The sequence below is a fragment of the Hyla sarda genome, chromosome 2 (assembly GCF_029499605.1).
Source record: "Hyla sarda isolate aHylSar1 chromosome 2, aHylSar1.hap1, whole genome shotgun sequence".
NCBI lineage: Eukaryota > Metazoa > Chordata > Amphibia > Anura > Hylidae > Hyla > Hyla sarda.
The window spans coordinates 349,032,798-349,058,443 of NC_079190.1; the positions used below are offsets into that span (position 1 = coordinate 349,032,798).

The following is a 25,646-nucleotide window of genomic DNA, read 5'->3' on the forward strand; positions in this document are numbered from 1 at the left end:
CTAGCTAACATTCAATGAACTGTCTTGGAGAATTAAGGTGAATGTTAATATACAGAGTGGGAACAGCAAAAACAAAAGAAGAAACGAAAAGAAGACCTAACTGAAATAAAAAATAAAAAAAGGGAAAAATCCTTTACAAAAAATTACATACAAAAAGAAAAGTAAAAAAATATATAAACAAAAAGATATTTTCCTAATTACAATTGAAGTACATTTAATGATCCATCGTGGCTTCGCCACATCGGCTAGCCCTCAAAATCCACGGCGATACGTCTGCAATATGAAAAACACAGATGCAACAAACAACATTCTACATACAATAGTCTAGCATGTTAAAACTGGAATACTGAAGTACCCATGGAATTTAATAAGGACTAAAATATATTATTCTATCAAGGTAAACACAGTCCTTACAGTACATGATTCATAAGCTACTTAACTCTGTAAAAGGTAAATATCTACTATAACTTCAAATATCTTAATATTTTAAATAATAAGTCTTATATTGAAAAATATAAACTTTAGCAACATATAAGCAGGAATGTTTTATTAGGCAGCACATATTTTTTTACATTTGATACCAGCAGGCTTTTCTTCAAGGAACATACAATGACATAAAACAAGATGCAATAGGAAATGTAAGGCTCTGTAGCAGACTGATATTTAGTATATAAATAAACCACTATTTAGAGTATTGATCTTTTGCACCAATGTGTCAATTATAACAGTCAATGCTTTCAATATCTCTTGGTAAATTTATGATGTAGCCTACGCACTATAGTTGACTAGCTAGCTCCTTTAGAGGAGCCGTTAAGATTGAAGACATACCTCTATACATTCCAAAGTATCCTTCTGCACGTATAGTCTTCCGCAAACAGTCCCATCTGAAGTATAAATAGAAAAGGGGTTTATAAACAATCCCAGGATATATGACAAGCTTAGGTCACGTGTTGGCTTCATGTGTAGGCAGTTTCTACTTACATGCTTCTGTATATTTGTTGACCGGTCCTCTGGTTTTGAAGCCGTGTCTTTGTCAAGTCAATAGGAAAAACACATGTCACACCAATAATTCCGGCAATTCCACCATTAATGAGCTTAGCGGGCAAACTAAAAGTGAAAAGTAAAAGTGAGCGAGCACTGTATTATCAAAGCTTTGTAGACATTTTACTGTATTAAATATATACTACTGAGATACATCTTAGTCAGCCACTGCTCAACATGAAAAGGCTGAAAAATAGATTAAATACAACTGAACAGCACACTGAAATGTTTAACCTATCCAGTGTATCGGGTCAGTACTATAAAGCAGGCTTGGAAAACCACTGCCAGAGCTAGATTACAGCAGCGTAGTACAATGTGTACAATAGAAAGTAACCTGGTGGATCTACTTTCTCCCCTTAACCCCAGGTGGAGTCTGGCAGCCCCGTAGCCATTACACAGCCAAGGGACGGGATCTGTAATGACAGTTTTAGTCTGGCATCGAAATTATTTTATTCGGTTTAAATAGGATACAATGCTTGGCTTAATCCACATAATACCATTCTCGCTCTGAAGATGCAGTTTCCACAAATTGAACATCTCCAAAAATGTAAGTAATTTTATAAATAAATACATAAATAAGCCGGACACTTTCTCAACAGTTGATAAAATCAGGTTTAAAAGCAATTACCTAATCTGCTTGTCAGCCATTTTCAAGTATTTGCTTCTAGGATATGTTTGGTCACAGGAGTACAGGCTCTCTACAGCACGGAAGCCCAACTGAGCTCTGCAAAAAGAGTGCACAGGTTATAACACATCAGCTGATGATCTATAAATATACTGCTGGCATCCCCTCTTGTAGCAAGATGAACCCAAGTGACTCAATTCCAGCTCACCGCACAGACCACTCAACAGCATGTGGCATGGTGAATAAAGCAACTTGCATCAATCAGCTTAACAGATAAAAGGAGTCACATGCTTTCCGATACAGTGCCTGAAGCACAAATATGCTGGACTTGGAGTTTACCACGCACAGGAATGTGGGAAGGGGACTGGTGGCCCGGTCACAGATTCATGGAAAGTTTTGTTTATAAATACTTCAGGGATTGCGTTTTGTTCCAATCCAATCCTAGTGCTACTATGTAATCTTCTTAGCTCCTAGTTGGAACCTACGAAGTCTTGTAATGACAAGTTCCTTAGTGCAAGATGTGATTGCTTGTGTATTTTTGTTGAATTTCACCCCTCCCCCTTTTTCTCTGTGTCCCTTTGGTTTTTAAAAAAAATAAGGACTTTAAATCACAAAAATAAAGCAAACACCTCCCTGGCCTTTATTTAGGCCTTGTTATAATATATAAACCTATCTTAATTGTTCAATTTAAATGGTCACTAACTGGATGTGTGTGTACATAGGGAATAGCAATATTTCTGGGCATTAAATAACTTCTATCTGGCATAATTCACCAGTTTCTTCCTCTAATCTCTCTAAAACTAACTAACTATCTCCTCCTCTCCCCCATCCCCCCACCCCTACCCGTTCTATAGCAGTTTATAGACAGGATGTAATCTATCCAATATATTAATCCCTTAAGGACTCAATGTTCACCTTAACCCCTTAAGGACGAGCGCCGTAAATGTAGGGCACTGCTAAGAAGTACTTCACGCATAGTGCCGTACATTTATGGAGCAGCTTTCCTGTATGACCGTGTCTCCGGACACGGTGATCGGAACGGGATGACTTCTGATATCTATCAGCAGCCATCCCGGCATATCGCCCAGGGGACCCCCCCCCCCCCTCTTTTCAGCGATCGCCGTGATTAGCCAGTCAATTCTGACCAGCGAATCACGGCTTTTCCGGGCTGATCGGGTCTCTGGTAACCCGATGGCCCGGAAAATATGGATGATCGGAGCTTTCAGAGACAGCTCCGATCATCCTAAAGTATAGGAGCAAGATGGCAGGGTTGCCAGCTCCTCCTATGCCCTGCAATTGGCTGATCGGCGAATCGCAGGGCAGGGGGTCAAAGTTGAGATCCCCACTCTGCAAGTCCGGGCAGAGCGGGGCAAAGATGGCGATGGCGGTTACCGGGGGGGACAAGAAGGGGTTGATGGGCCATAATCTATGCACCGTGCCCCTTGTGGGCGATCAGGTAGTGCCATGCTCCTGTCGCTCAACCTAGAAAAATAAAGGAAAAAACTCAAACTATACAGCCCTAGCTAGAAAATATTAAAAAGAGAAAAGACCAGGTCTGTAGAGAACTCCAGACCTGTGTCTGCTTCCTACAGACACTAAGCAAAAACTAATCAGCTCAGTGCCTGTGGGCGGGTATATACTGCTGGGAGGAGCCAACTTCTTTTTTGCCTAGTGTCAGCCTCCTAGTGGCAGCAGCATAATACCCACGGTCTCTGTGTCCCCCAATGATACGACCGAGAAAAGTACAGATCACGGCGCAACAAATTTGCCCTCATACCGCTGCTTATATGGAAAAATGAAAAAAAGTTATAGGTCGTCAAAATAGAAGGATTTTAAACATACTCATTTGGTTAAAAAGTTTGCGATTTTTTTTTTAAGCAACAATAATAGAAAAGTATGTAATCATGGGTATCATTTTAACTGTATTGACCCACAGAATAAAGAGAACGTCATTTTTACCATAACTTGTACGCCGTGAAAACGAAACATTCCAAAATTTGCTAAATTGCAGTTTTCTTTTTAATTTCCCCACACAAATAGTATTTGATTGGTTGCATCATACATTTTATAGTAAAATGAGTGATGTCATTACAAAGAACAACTGGTCGTGCTAAAAACAAGCCCTCATACTAGTCTGTGGATGAAATTATAAAAGTTAAGATTTTTAGAAGGAGAGGAGGAAAAAATGAAAATGCAAAAATAAAATTGGCCTGGTCCTTAACGATGAAGGACGTAAATGTATGTCCTGGTGATGCGGTACTTAACGCACCAGGACGTACATTTACGCCCTAAGCATAACCGCGGGCATCGGAGCGATGCCCGGATCATGCGCGGCAGGTCCCGGCTGTTGATCACAGCCAGAGACCCGCCAGTAATGGCGGACATCCGCGATCCCGCGGATGTCCGCCATTAACCCCTCAGATGCCGTGATCAATACCGATCACGGCATCTGCAGCATCGCGGTCACTTAATTGGATGATGGGATCACCCGCGGCGATCCGATCATCCAGCACGACAGCAAGAGGTCCCCCTCACCTGCCTCCGCTGTCTTCCGCTCTGATCTGCCTTCCTGCGGGTCCGTGCTGCTTCAGCCCTCCGGTGTGCGTCCCCTGCGTCGATGCTATGCACTGCACTGCGCACTGACGTCATGCGCCATGCAGCGCATAGCAACGACGCAGGGGATGCACACCGGAGGCCTGAAGCAGCGCGGACCCGACCCCGGCAACAGGTAATTATGCAACCGGGGATGGGGGGAGGCAACGGGGCAGCGGCGCCGGCAATGGGTGCCGCTGCCCCTTCTCTCCCCCTGTCTGTCGGCACCGCTGCCCCATTGCCGGCACCGCTTCGCTCCCCCTGGCTATCGGCGCCAGCAATGGGGCGCCGGCACCGATAGTCAGGGGGAGAGAACGGGCAGCGGCGCCGATAGCCAGTGGGAGAGAAGGGCCGGCAGCAGTGCTCTAGACCCCAGGGCAGGCAGGGGCAGAGAAGCCGGCAGCGCTGGCTGTCTCTGCACCTGCAAAGCCGCTGCAGTTCATTGATTTAAAGCGCCCGCTTTAAATCATTGAACTGCAGCGGCTTATCGGCGTATAACATGCACATAGACTTTAGGCTAAAAATTTTAGCTTAAAAAGTGCGTTTTATACGCCGATAAATACGGTACATATTTGGTATCACCGCGTGCGTAAATATCTGATCTATTAAAATAAAATGTTAATGATACCTTACGATGAACGGCGTGAACGTAAAAATTTTTTTTGCCAAAATAGCCGCTTTTTTAAATAACATTTTATTCCCAAAAAATTTTATAAAAAATGTATTAAAAGTTTTATATAAGCAAATATGGTATTAATAAAAAGTACAGATCACGGCGCAAAAAATTTGCCCTCATACTGCCGCTTATACGGAAAAATGAAAAGGTTATAGGTGGGGGGGGGGGGGATCTTAAACGTACTAATTTGGTGAAAAAGTTTGTGATTATTTTTTAAGCGCAACAGTAATAGAAAAGTAGGTTATCACAGGTATCATTTTAACAGTATTGACCCAAAGAATAAAGAACACATGTCACTTTTACCATAAATTGCACGGCGTGAAAACGAAACCTTCCAAAATTAGCAAAATTGCGGTTTTCTTTTTAATTTCCCCACACAAATAGTATTTTTTTGGTTGCACCATACATTTTATGGTAAAGTGAGTGATGGCATTACAACGGACAACTGGTCGCGCAAAAAACAAGCCCTCATACTAGTCTGTGGATGAAAATATAAAAAAGAGTTGTGATTTTTTGAAGGCGAGGAGGAAAAAATGAAAACTTAAAAATAAAATTTTCTGCGTCCTTAAGGCCCAAATGGGCTGCGTCCTTAAGGGGTTAAGGTCAAAATGGGCTTGGTCCTTAAGAGGTTAAAGGGGTACACCGGTGCTTAGACATCTTATCCCCTATCCAAATGATAGGGGATAAGATGCCTGATTGCGGGAGTCCCGCCGCTGGGGACCCCCGGGATCATGCACGCGGCACCCCGTTTGTAATCAGTGCCCGGAGCGTGTTCGCTCTGGGACTGATTACCGGCGACTACAGGGCGGTAATCAGAAACCATAGTATCTGAAGTAACCATAGTATCTGAAGTAACACATACAAGTACTGGAAGTATATACAAACTTCATGCAGATGTCACCCTTGGTTGGATTCAAACAGAGGGCCTCATCGCGTGCAGATAGGGAAAGAAGGTGAGAAGTGACAATCACCTATTGTCTATGAGGATCCAAAGTGTTCTATACAGATCGTGAAATAGAAAACAGGAAAAATCTGCCTGCTTTTTTATTTTTCAGAAGCCTTTTCAAGAATGAAAGAAGAAATCTTATTGGTTGCTAAGGGCAACTGGTGACGTTTTGATAAATCTTCCCTATGAGGGCCCCAAGCATGGTCTTCACGGCCCTCCAACAGTTCATGTCTTTAAGATTTCCTTAGTGTTTAACAGCAGATATCATTATGGTCAGTGCATCAGACATCACCACAATTATATCAACTGTGATCGTGCTTGGGAAACACTGAGATAGTGTATTACATTTGTATGGCTAATCAAATTGAATTGGTTTAATCAGAGAGAACTGTTTGCGTGTCCCTGTCCTAATACCATATCAATGAATGGAATTTCTGCAAAATCCACTATGAATAGGAAGAAGTGAAAAGTGCATGCGAGCCCAAATGAAGCTTAGGCGTCACAAAAACGCCATGAAAACAATGGCATATAACAATCCATTTAAAGTATCATTCAGTGGACCAGAAAAGCAGCATTAAACGTAGGCTTTTCTAGTAAACGTTTTGTTTGGACCAATTATTTTTTTATTGCATTCAGCCATAGTTTTTTTTCCCCCTCAGAAATTGTCAAGATACTAAATTTAAAGGATCTCTGTATAGAAGTTTATGCAGAAAATGAACGGCTTTATCCACCAGGGAGTGGAGCGCAATGCCACCCGCTTCCTCAGCTAATAACTCACAATCGCAGCGGGTCTCAGCAGACTCAATGCAATCTACAACTTAACATGCCTGGTCAACATGTCAAAAGTTTATTTTAAATGACAGTAACACTAACTATAAGTCAACAGAGAAATCTAAAACTATAAAACTATGCCTACAATGCAAAAAGAATTATGTGCATATGTGTGTTGCATTTTTTCAAATTCTTTAATAGAAATCCTTAAAGAGTACCTGTCATCAACAAAAACTTTTAATATGTTGGCTGTCTGGGCATGCTGGGAGTTGTAGTTTTGCAACAGTTGAAGGTACCCTGGTTGGGAAACACTGCTGCAGAGGGAGAGCAGCATACAGGAAGACTGGCAGAAGCAGAGTCCCGGCCAGGCTTCATGTGACATCATGCCTGCCGGGACCTGCCTCCTTCCACCCCTCAGAAAGACAGTGCTCCTGAGCTAATGAAGAGGGATAAAAAAAGGTATTTCCACGGCGTTTTAAACCTCAATAAACACAGGGATAGGCATAGTTAGAGTAAGGGACAGATGGGGAGGGGGATCAGGGAAAGTTTAGTTGATGACAGATACTCTAAATCACATGACATGTAATGAGAAAAAGACCACTGAAAAAAATGCAACAAAAACACATCTATACACTGCTTAAAAAAATAAAGGGAACACTTAAACAAAATGTAACTCCTAGTCAATCACACTGTCCACTCAGGAAGCAACACTGATTGACAATCAATTTCACATGCTGTTGTGCAAATGGAACAGACAACAGGTGGAAACGACAGGCAATTAGCAAGACACCCCCAATAAAGGAGTGGTTCTGCAGGTGGTGACCACAGACCACTTCTCAGTTCCTATGCTTCCTGGCTGATGTTTTGGTCACTTTTGAATGCTGGCGGTGCTTTCACTCTAGTGGTAGCATGAGACGGAACCCACACAAGTGGCTCAGGTAGTGCAGCTCATGCAGGATGGCACATCAATGTGAGCTGTGGCAAGAAGGTTTGCTCTGTCTTTCAGCGTAGTGTCCAGAGCATGGAGGCGCTACCAGGAGACAGGCCAGTAGATCAGAGGATGTGGAGGAGGCAGTAGGAGGGCAAAAACCCAGCAGCAGGACCACTACCTCTGCCTTTGTGCAAGGAGGAGTAGGAGGAGCACTGCCAGAACCCTGCAAAATAACCACCAGCAGGCCACAAATGTGCATGTGTCCACTCAAACAGTCAGAAACAGACTCCATGAGGGTGGTATGAGGCCCGGCGTCCACAGGTGGGGGTTGTGCTTACAGCCCAACACCGTGCATGACGTTTGGCATTTGCCGGAGAACACCAAGATTGGTAAATTTGCCACTGGTGCCCTGTGCTCTTAACAGATGAAAGCAGGTTCACACTGAGCACATGTGACAGAGTCTGGAGACAGCGTGGAGAACATTCTGCTGCCTGCAACATCCTCCAGCAAGACGGGTTTGGCGGTGGGTCAGTAATGGTGTGGGGTGGCATTTCTTTAGGGGGGTGCACAGCCCTCCATGTGCCTGCCAGAGGTTGCCTGACTGCCATTAGGTACCGAGATGAGAGCCTCAGACCCCTTGTGAGATCATATGCTGGTGCGGTTGGCCCTGTGTTCCTCCTAATGCAAGACAATGCTAGACCTCATGTGGCTGGAGTATGTTAACAGTTTCTGCAAGAAAAAAAGGAGATTTTTTACACTTACCGTAAAATCTTTTTCTCAGAAGCTCCATTGGGGAACACAGGAACCGTGGGTATATCTTGCTGCCACTAGGAGACTGACACTAGGCATACAAAAAAAAAAGTCGGCCCCTCCCAGCAGGGTATACCCCACCTCCTACCTTAGAGACACTCCGTTTTAGTCCCAAAGCAATAGGAGGAACCGAAAAAAATACAAAGTCTAGAGGGCGCACAGTCAAAATAACGAAACAACCAACTGACAGGCGACCAACTCTCAGATCACAACTAACCAACACAGGGTGGGAGCTGTGTCCCCCAATGGAGCTTCTGAGAAAAAGATTTTACGGTAAGTGTAAAAAATCTCCTTTTCTCATTCAGCTCCATTGGGGGACACAGGAACCGTGGGACATACGAAAGCAGTCCCCGGGGGTAGGAAAACCATCTAACCCAGAATCAAGCGGACGGCAGAGCCACCGCTGCCTGCAAAACCTTACGCCCGAAAGAGGCGTCGGCGGATGCCGAAGTGTGTACTTGGTAAAACTTGGTGAATGTGTGCACCGAAGACCAAGTATACGCCTTACACACCTGTAAGGCCGAAGCCCTGTTAAAGACCGCCCAAGAGGCCCCCACAGAGCGAGTGGAGTGAGCCGTAACCCGGAAGGGAGGATCCTTCCCCTTGGAACGGTATGCTTCAGAAATGGCGGACCGGATCCATCTGGAGATGGTGGCCTTAGAAGCCGGCAAACCCTTGCGTCAGCCCTCCGGAAGGACAAACAGCGACTCAGACCGTCGGAAAGAAGGTGGCCTTGAGGTAAACTCGTAAAGCCCGTACCACATCCAGGTTGTGAAGAGAACGCTCTTTAGGATGAGATGGAGCAGGGCAGAAGGAAGGAAGAACGATATCCTCGTTCAGATGAAAGGACGAAACCACCTTCGGTTGAAATGAAAGAACCGGCCGAAGTACTGCCTTGTCCTGATGAAGAATCAGGAAGGGAGGTTGACAAGAAAGAGCTGCCAACTCCGACACCCGACGGATCGAGGTCACAGCTACCAAAAAGGCGACCTTCCAGGAAAGGAAACGGAGAGAAATATCTCAGATAGGCTTAAACGAAACGGATTGCAAGGCACTCAGGACCAAATTTAAGTACCAAGGCGGAGTAGGAGACCTATAGGGAGGAACCTCATGAGCTACTCCTTGGAGGAAGGTGCAAACCGATGAGACAGAAGCCAGAGGCCGGTGAAAAAGAATAGACAGCGTCGACACTTGACCCTTGAGGGAACTAAGAGCCAGGCGCATCTCAAGACCCGACTGCAGAAACGCCAGAAGGTTCGGCAGAGAAAACTGAACTGGGGAAAGAAAGCGGGCCTCACACTACTGAAAATAAGCCCGCCAGGTCCTATGGTAGACCCTAGCCGAGGATGGCTTAAACGCCTTGAGCATAGTGCGAATAACCCTAGATGAGAAACCGCGAGCCTTCAATACCGCGGTTTCAACCGCCATGCCGTCAAACGCAGCGGCTGTGAATTGGGGTGGCAAAGAGGACCCCGAGACAGAAGATCGAGGCGATCTGGCAGGCGGGAGGGAACGTCCGCCACGAGCCGAACCACATCGGCGTACCAAGATCGGCGGGGCCACTAGGATGGCCGGTACGCCTTCCGCCTTGAGTTTCCTGAGCACTCGGGGAAGGAGGGGAATCGGTGGAAACAGATATGGGAGAGTGAACCGAGACCAGGGAATGACGAGGGCGTCCGCGGCCAGAGGATCTCTGGACTTTGCTACGAAGTTTGGAACCTGCCGGTTTAGGTGGGACGCAAAGAGGTCCACGTCCGGAATCCCCCAGCGGCGGCAGATGCACTCGAACACCTCCGGGTGAAGGGACCACTCACCGGGATCGGAGCGACTTAGAAAGTCCGCCTCACAATTTTCCACCCCCAGAATGTGGATCGCTGATATGGAGGGAACCATGTGTTCCGCCCAGTTCAAAATCTTGGACACCTCGGTCATGGCGGCACTGCTGCAAGTGCCCCCTTTGTGGTTGAGGTACGCCACAGCCGTGGCATTGTCTGACTGAATGCGAACCGAGCGACCCCAAAGAAGAGACTACCAGTGTCGGAGACAAAGGAATATCATCCGGATCTCCAGGACATTGATAGGAAGCCTGGCTTCCCAAGGTGACCACCGTCCCTGGACCGTCCGGTCCAGCAGGACACCCCCCCAACAGAGGAGGCTCGCATCCGTTGTAAGAACCAGCCAGTTCAACGGTAGAAACGAGCGGCCGCTCTGAAGGAGGGTAGAGTGGAGCCACCAAAGCGACTGGCGAGCTGGGGTGGGCAGACGGATCCGATGATCCAAGGACAGGGGGGGGATCCGTCCCACAGAGACAGAATAGCCCACTAAAGCGGACGGCAACGGAACTGTGCAAACGGAACCGCCGTTATGGCCGCCACCATTCTGCCCAGCACTGCCATGCATGCACGAATGGACACTGGATGCGGGCGTCTCATGTGACGAACTCCTAACAGCAGAGCAATCCGCTTGTCCGGAGGGAGGATGATGCACGCGCTCGCCGTATCGAACCTGAGTCCCAGAAAGGCCAGAGACCGGGAGGGAGAAAGGTTGGATTTCTCCTCGTTGATCAGCCACCCGAAACTGGTTAGGGTCAGCAGGGTGATGTGGAGACTCTCCTCGTTCTGGACCCGGGACGGGGCCTTGATAAGCAGGTCGTCCAGGTAAGGAAGGACAGACCCCCCCCCTGAGAATGGCCATGACAGCTGCCAGGACCTTGGTAAAAACCCGGGGGGCAGTGGCCAGGCCGAAGGGCAGAGCCACAAATTGAAAGTGACCCTGGGGAATGGCAAAGCTTAGAGAACATTGATGAGGAGGAAAAAAAATCGGGATGTGAAGATACGCATCTCGAATGTCCACTGAAGACAGGAATTCGTCCTGATCCATGGATGCCACAATCGACCGTAGCGACTCCATACGGAAGTGGTGAAGATGCCTGTTGAGGAGTTTCAGGTCCAAAATCGGACGGACTGAATCCTCCTTTTTTGGGCACCACGAAGAGGTTGGAATAGAAACCACTGAAACGGTCTTGAGGTGGAACGGGCACAATAACACACTGCTGCAGCAGAGTGCGAATTGCAGAATGAAAACCTGCGACCAGAGCAGGTGAACGAGGAGGCCGGGATAGAAAAAAAACGATCCCGGGGAAAAGAAGCAAACTCTATTCGGTAACCGTCGGAGATGACGTCCCGAACCCATGAGTCCTGGACTTGTGCCAACCAGACGTCCCGAAAAAGAAGTAAGCGACCGCCCACCCGAGACGGAGTCCCAGGTGGGGGCGCCCCTTCAGGTCAAGGCAGGTTTATGGGTTCCTGATTTAGCGGGAAATCAGTTGGAGCGATTATCCTGCTTCCAGGAGGAGAGAAGTTTGAAGGACGGGCCCTGCCTACCCTGAGAAGGGCTCTATTTTTCCTGGCGCCCCTGACCCAAGGGGATAAAGGACCGAAAGGAGGTTGACTTACGAAAACCCCCACGAGCCGCAGTGCGGCGAGCTTTGTTCTGGGGAAGCAAAGAACTCTTACCACCTGTAGCCTCAAAGATGATGTGGTCTAGCCGCTTTCCAAAAAGGCGACCGCCAGTAAAGGCCATAGCCGTCAGAGATTTCTTGGAAGCCGAAGCGGCGTTCCAAGCTTTGAGCCACATGGAGCGACGAATGGCGACCAGGTTGCCAGACGTGACAGCCGCACAGCGAGCAGACTCCAACGAAACCTGGCATTAATATTCGCCTGCATCTGACACCTGACGAGCAATTTCAGCCAGAGCGTCCAGGGGGGCCCCTGGATAACAGACCTTGGCGGAGCTGAGAAGCCCACACTGCTAAGGCCTTCGCCCCCCAAGTGGAAGAAAATGCCGGAAGCAGGGAGGATCCCACTGCTTCAAAAGCATATTTGGCCAAATTCTCGACCCGCTTGTCCGCGGAATCCTTAAAGGAAACAGCATCCGCCAACGGTAGAGTGGTGGATTTGGACAAACGGGAGACTGGGGTCCACAGATGGTGGAACAGTCCATTTAGAAATAAGGTCTTGAGGGAATGGACACAGAGTCTTTAACCTTTTAGTGCCTTGGAAGTGCTTCTCCGGAAGCTTCCAGGCGGTCTCCAGAATTACATCAAACTCCTTATGAGGATGGAAATACTTAGGAGAACGAGGAGTGTGGGCAAAGGACACCTCAGGAGCAGGGTCCTGTAGATGGAAAGTATCCCTGACTGCAGACACCAAGCCATCCACCAAGTCAGACATGGAGGACAGCTCTTCAGAATCCGAATGAGGTTCTGTGTCCGCCAATTCACCCGGAGATCAGGAACGGTTAGTGGAGGCTCCTGATCTGGGTGAGCGGGATCTAGAATGGCGGTTCGAGGAACGCCGCCTAGGAGCGGGAGATCTGGAGCACGAGCAGCGCCTGCTATCAGGAGATGAGTTTGGATAAGCAACCCATGGACGTCCATGGGAGCGTCGACGGTCCGAAGACGCCGAACTAGCTTCCCGAGGGGGACACAGGGAAGACTGCCTTAAGGCTTTAGCCACCTCCTTGGAAGCCTGCGTCAGATCTGAGATAGTCTGGGAGAGGGAAGACACCCAAACCGGGGGTCGGTTCAGGGGCCACAGACCCTGAAGGAGCATCTAGGGCAGCAGTAGAACGGCGTGAGGAAGAGCAGGCAGGACAAGTGGGTACAGCCGAACCCCCCGAAAATGTAACCTTACACCCTGTATAAGCATAGTACGTGACTAAAGCAGGGGCCGCCTGTCTGAGGGAAGGTTCAAAGCTGGGGATAGACATTGCCAAGCGCAGCCAATTAGTAACAGAAGAACTGGAATTATCTCACCCAGGTTCCTGGATGACGTCCCCACACCTTCTGAACAAAGGACAGCCGGCTGGAAACAGGGATGGAAGACCCACAGGAGCAGCGTGCAGCAGCGTCTGAAGAACGGCGCTGGAACAGGAAGATACTTGGGCTTCCTGAGTCACGTGACTTGAGGGGAGGAGTACAGTGCGCGTGGTAGCACGGGAGAGGCTGAGGCAGCCTGGGGAGCCCGCGCTGCCACCTGATAGGCTGCACCAGCCTTCCCCGTGCCGGCGCTGAATTGATTGGGCACTCAGAGAGCGCAAAGTGGGCGGAGCTACACCGGACCGGGACCAGGCCAAAGCCGCGGCCTAAAGTGGCGGCCTGGTTCCCGGTTGAAAACCGCCCTGTTAACTGTGAAGCTGGCAGCCATCTCCCTCAGCGGGGACGGCTGCGGGGAAATAATGTGCAAGACCGCCCGCGGGGCGGAGCTACACGCGGCCGGGATCGGGGCTAGCAGTGAAAGAAGCGCCTGGCTCCCGGCTGAATACTGCCCCGATAGGGAAGTTCGCAGCAGTCTCCCCCCTTGGGGACGGCTGCCTAAACAGACTGCAAAAAGCAACCCGCGGCGGGACGACACTCTGCTGGGAGCAGGCCGAGGCAGGGGGCTAAATTAGCGGCCTGGCCATGGCCGAGCGCGCCGCCCCGAACTAGGAGCCGGCAGCCGACTCCAGTGCAGGGACGGCTGCCGGATAGACACACATACTGCAGCAGAGATCGTCCGGAGGGCCGGCAGCTGCCCCACTATGTGTGGGGGCTGCAGCCCACAGTAAAAGTTGCAGCCAGTGCCCCCAAGGTTGCAGCCAGTGCCCCCAAATATCTGGTCCCCCCAAACTGAATAAAGTCACCCCCTTTGTAACCCCTGAGGGAGCCCTAGTAAGGGGGGGGGGAGGGGAGAGAAGGCTGTAGGGAACTCACCTGATTATGGAGGTATACTTACCTCCAAGAAGTTCTGCCCCCAGAAATCTTCACCAGACTAAGCCTGCTGCCTCATGCCAGGCTTCAGAAAGCGGGGCGAGCAGAGGCAATAGGCGACCCGGACAAAAAGTACAAACCTGGTGCTGGCCGGTGGCGAGGAAGGGTTAATGGACCATACTCTATGGAACCGTGCCCTTCAGTCGCATGCGGGGAAACAGGCAGCGCCATGCTCCCGTCGCCCCTACCTAGAAAAATAAAAAAGAGAAATTCTAAACACTATCACTAGAAAATAAAAAAAAGACCAGACCTGGAGCAATCCAGGCCCGTGTTGCCTCCTATGACACTAAGCTAAAACTGAGTGTCTCTAAGGCAGGAGGTGGGGTATACCCTGCTGGGAGGGGCCAACTTCTTTTTTTGTATGCCTGGTGTCAGCCTCCTAGTGGCAGCAAGATATACCCACGGTTCCTGTGTCCCCCAATGGAGCTGAATGAGAAAAAGGCATTGATGCTATGGACTGGCCTGCCAGTTCCCCAGACCTGAATCCGATTTAGCACATCTGGGACATCATGTCTCGCTCCATCCACCAATGCCACGTTGCACCACAGACTGTTCAGGAGTTGGCGGATGCTTTAGTCCAGGTCTGGGAGGACATCCCTCAGGAGACCATCCGCCACCTCATCAGGAGCATGCCCAGGCATTGTAGGGAGGTCATATGGGCCCATGGAGGCCACACACACTACTGAGCCTCATTTTGACTTGTTTTAAGATAGAGCTGGGCGGTATGACCAAAAATGTGTATCACTGTATTTTTGTAAGTTATGGCGGTTCCACGGTATTTCCTCCCCCACCATTATGTGACCCGTGTGCGCTGCTTCACTAACCCCCCGCCCCCCGGTTTATTAGCCCAGCACTGCGCTGTTCCCCACATCGGGGAACTAATCATGTTACCAGCAAGCACCACTCTCCTCCTGTGAGTTGCGGGCTGCCGGCACTGGAAATCTGTACTGTATAAAATATTCCTGTGCCTGGGCTGCAAAAAGTAAACTTTAACTCACCTTCCTACGTTCCCCCGGTAACGGCCTCACGCTGGGGATGGGGACGTCACAGAGCCATCAGCCTATCACCGGCCGCAACGATGTCCTGCCTCAGCCGGTAATAGGCTGAGCGCACTGTCATGTAAGGAGCCGGCCGGCTTCTTACATGACAGTGCGCTCAGCCTATCACCGGCTGAGGCGGGACATCAATGCGGCCGTGATAGGCTGACGGCTCTGTGATGTTCCCATCCCCAGCATGAGGCCGTTACGTAGCAACGGGGGAACGTAGGAAGGTAAGTTAAAGTTTACTTTGTTTATTTTTGCAGCCCGGGCACAAGGAATATGCAGATTTCCAGCATTGGCGGCCCACAACTCACAGGAGGACGAAGTGAGCGGCGCTTGCAGGTGACATACGATTAGTTTCCCGATGTGGAGGACAGCGAAGTGCTGGGCTGATAATTCATTTGGGGGGGGGGGGGGGGGGGGAGGGAGAAGATGATAATTCATTCATTCGAGGGGGGGGGGGGGGGGTTGAGAGGCCCAACCAGTATTGCAGTATGGGAAAACTTCATATCGTACAGGTAAAAAAATTTGGTATTCGGTATGAACCAGTATACCGCCCAGCACCATTTTAAAGGACATTACATCAAAGCTGGATCAGCCTGTAGTATGGTTTGATTTTGAGTGTGACTCCATATCCAGACCTCCATGGGTTGATAAATTTGATTTCCATTGATAATTTTTGTGTGATTTTCTTGTCAGCACATTCAACTATGTAAAGAGAAAATATTTCATAAGATTAGTTCATTCATTCAGATCTAGGATGTGTTTTCTTAGAGTTCCCTTTATATTTTTGAGCAGTGTATTAAAGGGGTAGTCCCATGTAGAAAAACTTATCCCCTATCCAAAGGATAGAGGAATCCGCAATCTCCTGCACAGCGCACCAGCTGTCCTCAAGCAACGAGCGGAGGTCAACACGTCCCCTCGATGCATCTCTTTTGGAGAATTTGAGATACACGAGAACACCAACTTTCGAAACCACACCTTCCCCCAGTCAGTTGACTATTGGGTGTAGCTAAAGAGAACTGCCCAAATTCCGAAGGCTATGTTCACACGCCGGAATGTCCACAAGGAGAATCTCTGTGCGGACATCCCGGACACTGCGATGCCGGCGCTAGGGCTGCACAGGAATGTGCAGTCTCATAGACAGCTGTGCATTTCGTGCAGACTTCGAACAAAAAATGAACGTGTTCACTCTTTGTGCGGACACGGAAAATGGAATTTCTGGCATGGAAATTGTGTGCACAGCAAAGCAAAATCCCATTGAATTCAATGGGACTCTGCTGCAGCGGACTCTCCGTGCCAGATTTCAATGTGGAAGGCTATCATGAAATAAAATCATATCTCCAGAAGGCACATACCATAACAAGGATGACAGCTTATATACATATCTACACACTAGAAGAACATTCTAAAGTTTGCCATGCTATTCAGATCGCATCTACTTTAGCATACAATCTATTCATTCACAGCTTATGATGTTGGAAAAGTTACATCATTCTGTAAAGGAGCCATTGCCAAACCAAGCGACAGCTCATCCAGACTGTGACTCAGCATCTGCCAATTCATGCTTCAGTCAGCCAGTTAGGGAGCTGTACTATAAAGCTGCTGCGGGAGATAATTAATGATTTCATTATCCTGTAAAATCATATGTATACACAGAAAAGTACTGAAATATGACTGATGCTCTCAACACCAACAGCAAATGAAAGCACATATTTCAGCATTCACATATTTATGAAAACAAATAGGAAATAAAAAGCCAGGATACAGTTTGGGCACAGTAAAAAACTGCAAGAGGACTATTACAATGGGTCATACCTACAGTATACTAGTTAGCATACTATTTCTTACCAGTAGATGTTTAGGTGTCAGGTTTCAATAGTCTTCTAAACAGGCCTAGAAAAAATATATATAATTATTAATATTTTTGTTCAGATTGCTAGCTGTAGATCAAGGTACTGCTGACCAACCAGCTCCTGAACATACTAACCCAGTTACTGCATTTATAAAGCAGACAAAACCATGGGGCATTTAAAATGGGTTATCCAGGATAAAAAAACAGGGCTAACCTCTTCTGAAAACTGCAGCACATCTATCCTTCAGTTATGCAGCTCAGTTCCATTGAAATTAATGGAGCCAAGTTGCAACACTACACACAACTCAAGGACAGGTGTGGTTCTGTTTAAGCCGTTAAGGACGCAGGGCGTACCTGTATGCCCTGGTCCCATTACCAGCATTTAAAGCGTTTTGACAAGGAGAACGCTTTAAACCCGGTGGATACCGACTGCTATGAGAAGCCAGGACCCAGGGTTAATGCTGGACCCAGGGTTAATGCCGGGCACCGCCGATTGGGCCGATGCCCGGCATTAACCCTTTAGACTCCTCCTGGGACTATCGTGACAAAATCGTGTTGTCCCGATCAGCTGAGAGGATGGCAGGAGGGCCCTTATCTGCCTCCTTAGCATCCAATCGGTGTTCTATTGCTCCAAGCCTGCAATGCAGGCTGTAGCAGCAGAGCACTGATAACACTGATCAATGCTATGCTATGGCATAACATTGATTAGCATATGCAATCAAAAAATTGCATGGTATAGCCCCCTATGAGGGCAAAAAAAATAAAAATAATAATAATTAAAAGTGTAATTAAAAAATGTGAATAAGCACTCCCCTAATAAAAGTTTACATCACCCCCCCCCCATTTACCATTTTTTAAATAAAATAATGTTATAAAAAATAAAAATTTTCGAACTATTAAAATATAAGGGTAGTTAAACTGCATGGCCGATGGCATATACGTAAAAAAATACTTAAGTCCAAAATTGTGCACTTCATATACCATAAAATAATAAAAAGTGATCAAAAGTCACATCAAAACAAAAAGTGAGCCCTCACAGATCCCCATACGTGGAAAAATAAAAAAGTTATAGGGGTCAGAAGATGACAATTTTAACCCTTTAAGGACTGAGCCCTTTTTCACCTTAAAGGGGTTATCCAGGAAAACTTTTTTTTATATATCAACTGGCTCCAGAAAGTTAAACAGATTAGTAAATTACTTCTATTAAAAAATCTTAATCCTTTCAGTACTTATGAGCTTCTGAAGTTAAGGTTGTTCTTTTCTGTATAAATCCTCTCTGATGACACCTGTCTCGGAAAACGCCCAATTTAAAAGAGGTTTGCTATGGGGATTTGCTTCTAAACTGGGCGTTTCCCGAGACAGGTGTCATCAGAGAGGATTTAGACAGAAAAGAACAACCTTAACTTCAGAAGCTCATAAGTACTGAAAAGATTAAGATTTTTTAATAGAAGTAATTTACAAATCTGTTTAACTTTCTGGAGCCAGTTGATATATATAAAAAAGTTTTTTCCTGGAATACCACTTTAAGGACTCGCCCCTTTTTTTTTTCAATTCGGACCACTAAATTTGAAGCTCTCTGCTTGTAAGGAAAATGTATATTCCCAAATTTTTTTTTTTTTTTTATTCACATATACAATATGTCTACTTTATGTTTGCATCATAAAATTGATGTGTTTTTACTTTTGGAAGACATCAGAGGGCTTCAAAGTTCAGCAGCAATTTTACAATTTTTCACAAAATTTTCAAACTCGCTATTTTTCATGGACCAGTTCAGGTTTGAAGTGGATTTGAAGGGTCTTCATATTAGAAATACCCCATAAATGACCCCATTATAAAAACTGCACCCCCCAAAGTATTCAAAAGGACATTCAGTAAGTGTTTTAACCCTTTAGGTGTTTCACAGGAAAAGCAGCAAAGTGAAGGAGAAAATTCAAAATCTTCATTTTTTACACTTGCATGTTCTTGTAGACCCAATTTTTGAATTTTTACAAGGAGTAAAAAAAAGGATAAAATTTATACTTGAATTTGTAGCCCAATTTCTCTTGAGTAAGCACATACCTCATATGTCTATGTAAATTGTTCGGCGGGCGCAGTAGAGGGCTCAGGAACGAAGGAGCGACAAGGGGATTTTGGAGAGTACGTTTTTCTGAAATGGTTTTTGGGGGGGCATGTTGCATTTAGGAAGCCCCTATGGTGCCAAAACAGAAAAAAAAGAAAAAAATAACCCACATGGCATACCATTTTGGAAACTAGACCCCTTGAGGAACGTAACAAGGAATTAAGTGAGCCTTAATACCCCACAGGTGTTTCACGACTTTTGTATATGTAAAAAAAAAAAAAAAAAATTTCACTAAAATGTGTGTTTCCCCCCAAATTTCACATTTTTGCAAGGGTTAATCGCAGAAAATATGTATGGAGGTACCCCATAAGTTGACCTGAAGTGCACTACGGGCGAATTACAATGCTCAGAAGAGTCATATTTGGCTTTTTGAGAGCAAATTTTGCTCGGGGGGCATGTCGAGTTTAGGAAGCCCTATGGTGCCAGGACAGCAAAAAATAAAACACATGGCATACCATTTTGGAAACTAGACCCCTTGAGGAACATAATAAGGGATAAAGTGAACCTTAATACCCTACAGGTGTTTCACGACTTTTGCATATGTAAAAAAAAAAAAACATTTTTTTTTTTTACCAAAAATGCTTGGTTTAGTGTATGTGTGTATGTGTAGTGTTTTACTCTTTATTTTGTGTTGGTGTAGCGTAGTGTTTTTAGGCTACATTCACATTGACGGCGGAGTACACCGAGTCTCCCGCTAGGAGTTTGAGCTGCGGCGGAAAATTTGCCGCAGCTCAAGCTTGAAGCGGGGAACTCACTGTAGTTTGCTGTCTTAGCATGCTGAGATTTGTAGTTTTGCAACATCTGGAGGGATACAGTTTAGGGACCACTGTCAGTGATCTCCAGCCGGAACCCCTCTAAATCTTGCAAAACTACAACTCCCAGCATTTAGGAACAGCAGAAGGCTGTCTCGGCATGCTGGGAGTTGTTCTTGCGTGCCTCCAGCTGTTGCATAACTACATCTCCCAGCATTCCCTTTGGCAATCAGTACATGCTGAGAGTTGTAGTTCTGCAACAGCTGGAGGCACACTGGTTGGGAAATACCGAGTTAGGTAATAGGTTCTATTACCTAACTCAGTATTTTCCAACCAGTGTGCCTCCAGTTGTTGCAAAACTACAACTCCCAGCATGCACGTTCTGTCAGTGCATGCTGGGAGTTGTAGTTTTGCCCCCCTCCCATGTGAATCCCAGCATGCCAACACAGCAAACAGCTGTCAAGGCAAGGTGGGAGTTGTAGTTTTGCAACATCTGGAGGGCCACAGTTTAGAGACCACTCTCCAAACTGTCGCCCTGCAGATGTTGCTAGGCAACAGACTCCCGGACACGCCGCCGCCATACTCACCTCCACCGCCGTCATCTGGAGCTCCGACGCCGGGTAAGTGACTGTCGCCGCCACTACACGGTTCCCCCCGCTGTGCCCGGACACCGATGGGTGGGCATAGCGGGGGGAACCAAACTTTAACCCCCCCGCCCCCAGTCTGCTATTGGTCGGTCGCTCCGCCGATCAATAGCAGGGATAGGAGGGGGTGGCGCCACCTCACTCCTATCTCTTTACGGGGATCGAGGGTGTCTTGGACACCCCCGATCCCCCTTATTTTATCGCGGCACCACCGTAAGTGGGCAGGGGGAGAGCGCTCCCCCTGCAAACACCATAGATGCCATCTATGAGGTTAATGCTGCCGGGACCGGCGCGATCGCGGCCCCGGCAGCTGCGGTGGGACTCCGGCTGCGATTGACAGCTGAGTCCCGCCGGCGATCTCCTGCGCTGCCCGCGGCAGAGCAGGAGATCGCTTGGACGTATGCATACGTCCATTTGCGCGAACGTGTAGCTCGCCTGGACGTATGCATACGTCCAATAGCGGGAAGGGGTTAACACGCTGGTAAATTTTCATCGTTACTTGCATCCTTTCTTGGTGAAAAATCCCCAAATTTCATGAAAATGTTGCATTTTTCTAACTTTGAAACTCTCTGCTTGTAAGGAAAATCAATATTGCAAATAAATTATATATTGATTCACATATACAATATGTCTACTTTATATTTGAATCATTAGGTTGACATGTTTTTACTTTTGGAAGACACCAGAGGGCTTCAAAGTTCAGCATCAATTTTCCAATTTTCCACAAAATTTTCAGAATCGGAATTTTTCAGGGACCAGTTAAGTTTTGAAGTGGATTTGAGGGGTCTTCTTATTAGATATACCCCATAAATTACCTCATTATAAAAAACTGCACCCCCCAAAGTATTCAAAATGACATTCAGAAAGTGTGTTAACCCTTTAGGTGTTTCACAGGAATAGCAGAAAGGTGAAGGAGAAAATACAAAATCTTCATTTTTTACACTCGCATGTTCTTGTAGACCCAGTTTTTGAAATTTTACAAGGGGTAAAAGGAGAAAAAGACCCCCAACATTTGTAACCCAATTTCTCTCGAGTAAGGAAATACCTCATATGTGTATGTCAAATGTTCGGCGGGCGCAGTAGAGGGCTCAGAAGGGAAGGAGCGACAATGGAATTTTGGAAAGCGAGTTTTTTTTTTTCTGAAATGGTTTTTGGGGGGTATGTCACATTTAGGAAGCCACTATGGTGCCAGAAAGAACCCCCCCCCCCCCCCCCCCCACATGGCATACTATTTTGGAAACTACACCCCCCCAAGGAACGTAACAAGGGGTCCGCTGAGCCTTAACACCCCACAGGTGTTTGACGACTTTTCGTTAAAGTCGGATATGTAAATGAATTTATTTTTTTCACTAAAATACAGTTTTTTCCCCCCAAATTTTACATTTTTACAAGGGGTTATAGGAGAAAATGCCCCCCAAAATCCCATCTCTTCTGAGTATGGAAATACCCCACGTGTGGACGTCAAGTGCACTGTGGGCGCACTACAATGCTCAGAAGAGAAGAAGTCTTGGCTTTTGGAAAGCAAATTTTGCTGAAATTGTTTTTGGGGGGCATGTCGCATTTCGGAAGCCCCTCTGGTGCCAGAACATCCCAAAAAAAAAAAAACACATGGCATAATATTTTGGAAACTACACCCCTCAAGGAACATAACAAGTCATACAGTGCGCCTTAACATCTCACAGGTGTACCCAGTCCGCTTGTCTCTCCTGAAGGTCAGTTCGCCCACTAGTACTGTGATTGCAGCATATTACCTGTAGTCCTAGCTCTATGCACTAGCCCTCTTGTCTGGTAATTCTCCTTTTCTCTTGTTTCCCTCTTTTTCTCTGGATCTCCTTCTCCTCTCCTCTTCCTCCTCTCTCCCTCTCACACTTTCTTTCCCTCTTCTACACTTCTTCACTCCCCCCCCCCCCCTCTTCCTTCCCCACCCCACAAATTTATGGGTTATTGTTCCTGCAGTTTTTTATTCTTTATATGCCTATGTTCGCTGCAGGTCCCGAAAACGGGATATGTAGAAGTTAGATATTGGTTATACTAGTGCCTTATGTAGTTTCTGAACCACAGACGTTACTACCTGCCATCCTTCCGAACGTTAGCAAGAGTCATGATATGGTATACTGCTCTGATTGCCGTTCCTGCTTGTCGGGGACCTCTGTAGGCATACTCCATTCGTAATACGTTATGAGGAACTTACCTATCTACCTTGCAAGTCATATTATATTTGCATTTTGTTTGCCTAACCTGTATTGGCTCACAACCCTGGATGACTTGTTTATCTTTATCTTATCTTGTCTTGTTTATCTTGTAAACTTCAATAAAATCTTTAATACGGGAAAAAAAAAATAAAAAAAACCATCTCACAGGTGCTTGACAAATTTCTGCTAAAGTTGGACGTGAAAATGAAAAATTTGATTTTTTTTTTACTAAAATGCTGGTGTTACCCCAAATTTTTCATTTTCACAAGGGGTAATTGGAGAAAAAAGCCTCCCAAAATTTGTAACCCAATTTCTTCTGAGTATCGAAATACCCCATATGTGGATAGAAGTGCTCTGCGGTCGAACTGCAATTCTCAGAAGAGGAAGAGCGCCATTGGGCTTTTGGTGAGAGAATTTGGTTGGCATAGAAGTTGGAGGCCATGTGCGTTTACAATGCCCCCCGTGGTGCCAGAACAGTGGACCCCACCACACGTGAACCCCATTTTGGAAACTACACCCCTCACAGAACTTAAGGGGTGCAGTGAACATTTACACCCCACTGGCGCGCAAACCTCCAGCTGTTGCAAAAATACAACTCCCAGCATGTACAGTCTCTCAGTGCATGCTGGGAGATGTATTTTTGCAACAGCTGGAGGCACACTGGTTGCAAAACACTGAGTTAGGTAACAAACTCTGTTTCACAACCAATGTGTCTCCAGCTGTTGAACAACTGCAACAATCAGCATGCACTGACAGCCAAAGGGCATGATGAGAGTTGTAGTTTTGCCACAGATGGAGGCACACTGCTACAACTCCCAGCATACCCTTTGGTAGTCTGTGCATGCTGGGAGTTGTAGTTATGCAACAGCTGGATGCACACTTTTTTCATAGAAAAAAAATGCGCCTCCAGCTGTTGCATAACTACAACCCCCAGCATGCACAGACTACCAAAGGGCATGCTGGGAGTTGTAGTTGGAACTCCAGCTGTTGCAAAACTACAACTCCCAGCATGCCCTTTGGCTTTACATGCCGAGAGTTGTTGCTAAGCAACAGCAGGAGGTGAACAGGCCTCACCTCCTGCTGTATCCTGCCGCCGCTGTATCCTGCTGCCAGGACCGATCCTGATGCTCCTGTCGCCGCCACCGATCCTGAGGGGACCCCCACCAGACCAGGGCAAGGCAGGAGAGCCCCGCCGGGGCCGATCTCCATTCAGATCGACGTCCCGATCACCACCCAGCAGGTCCGTGATTGGTCGGTCGTTCCGACCGATCAATCACGTGATCGTGAGGCGGCACCCGTGCCACCTCACTCCTGCTGAGTAAAGGTGAATGGGGCTGTCCCGGACAGCCCCATTCACCATTTTTTTTCCCGGGTCACCAGAGACCCGCTTGACCCGGAATAACCGCAAATCGCAGGTCTGAATTGACGCGCGATTTGCGGCGATCGCCAATATGGGGGGACCTCAGGACCCCCCTGGGCAATATGCCGGGATGCCTGCTGAACGATATCAGCAGGCATCCCGGTCCAGTCCCTGCCCGGCGAGCGGCAGGGGCCGGAAGAACGCAGGGCGTACCCATACGCCCTGAGTCCTTAACCCCTTAAGGACCCATGATGTACCGGTACATCATGAGTCCTTTCCCTTTCTATAACGCGGGGCCACCCCGTTGAAGTTGAACGCTGCGTCTAAAGTGAAAGTGAAACCATGTCGGTTAGCTCAGGGAGCTGTTCGGGATCGCCGCGGCGTCCCGAACAGCTGTTAGACACGAGGAGGGTCTCCTACCTTGCCTCCTGGTGTCCGATCGCCGAATGACTGCTCAGTGCCTGAGATCCAGGCATGAGCAGTCAAGCGGCAGAATCATCTATCACTGGTTTCCTATGAGAAACCAGTGATCAATGTAAAAGATCAGTGTGTGCAGTGCTATAGTCCCCTATAGCAAAAAAAAAGTGAAAAAAAAAATAAAAGTGAATAAAGATCATTTAACACCTCCCCTATTAAAAGTTTGAATCACCCCCCTTTTCCCATTTAAAAAAAAAAAAAAAAAGAGTGTAAATAAAAATAAACATATGTGGTATCGCTGCGTGCGGAAATGTCCGATTTATAAAAATATATAGTTAATTAAACCGCACGGTCAATGGCGTACGCGCAAAAAGTTTCCAAAGTCCAAAATAGTGCATTTTTGGTCATTTTTTATATCATGAAAAAATGAATAAAAAGTGATCAACAAGTCTGATCCACACAAATAGGGTACCGCTAAAAACTTCAGATCACGGTGCAAAAAATGAGCCCTCATGCCGACCCATACGCGGTAAAATAAAAAAGTTATAGGGGTCAGAAGATGACAATTTTAAACATATACATTTTCCTGCATGTAGTTATGATTTTTTTCAGAAGTACGACAAAATCAAACCTATATAAGTAGGGTATCATTTTAATCGTATGGACCTACAGAATAAAGATAAGGTGTCATTTTTACCAAAAAAATGTACTGTGTAGAAACGGAAGCCCCCAAAATTACAAAATGGCGTTTTTTTTCTTCAATTTTGTCTCAATGTTTTTTTTTCCGTTTTGCCGTAGATTTTTGGGTAAAATTACAGAGGTCATTACAAAGTAGAATTGGTGGCGCAAAAAATAAGCCATCATATAGAATTTTAGGTGAAAATTTTAAAGAGTTATGATTTTTTAAAGTTAAGGAGGAGAAATTGAAAATGAAAAAACGGAAAAAGCCCGAGTCCTTAAGGGGTTAAGGACTCGGAAACGGGGGCATATGGATACACCTGCGTCCTTAAGGGGTTAAACATACAAATTTTAAAGCAGTAAAAAAATAAAACCTACATAAATTGGG

At 46.7% G+C, this 25,646-nt stretch overlaps 1 protein-coding gene across 2 annotated transcripts in view; it reads right to left on the minus strand.

Moving 5' to 3' along the window:
- The window catches only part of LOC130356558 (mitochondrial glutamate carrier 1-like), a 71,920-nt gene that overhangs the window by 29,991 nt on the left and 16,283 nt on the right, over nucleotides 1-25,646 (minus strand). The window contains exons 2-5 of one of the 2 annotated variants that reach the window (XM_056558255.1): nucleotides 17,093-17,137; nucleotides 1,670-1,765; nucleotides 982-1,107; nucleotides 829-884 (exon numbers count right to left, since the gene is read on the minus strand). In XM_056558255.1, coding sequence (XP_056414230.1) covers nucleotides 829-884; nucleotides 982-1,107; nucleotides 1,670-1,689 — 202 coding nt within the window. In that variant the 5' untranslated portion in view covers nucleotides 1,690-1,765; nucleotides 17,093-17,137. Of the gene's footprint in view, nucleotides 1-201; nucleotides 274-828; nucleotides 885-981; nucleotides 1,108-1,669; nucleotides 1,766-17,092; nucleotides 17,138-25,646 lie in introns of those variants that run through there. The other variant, XM_056558256.1, reaches the window with a different exon arrangement.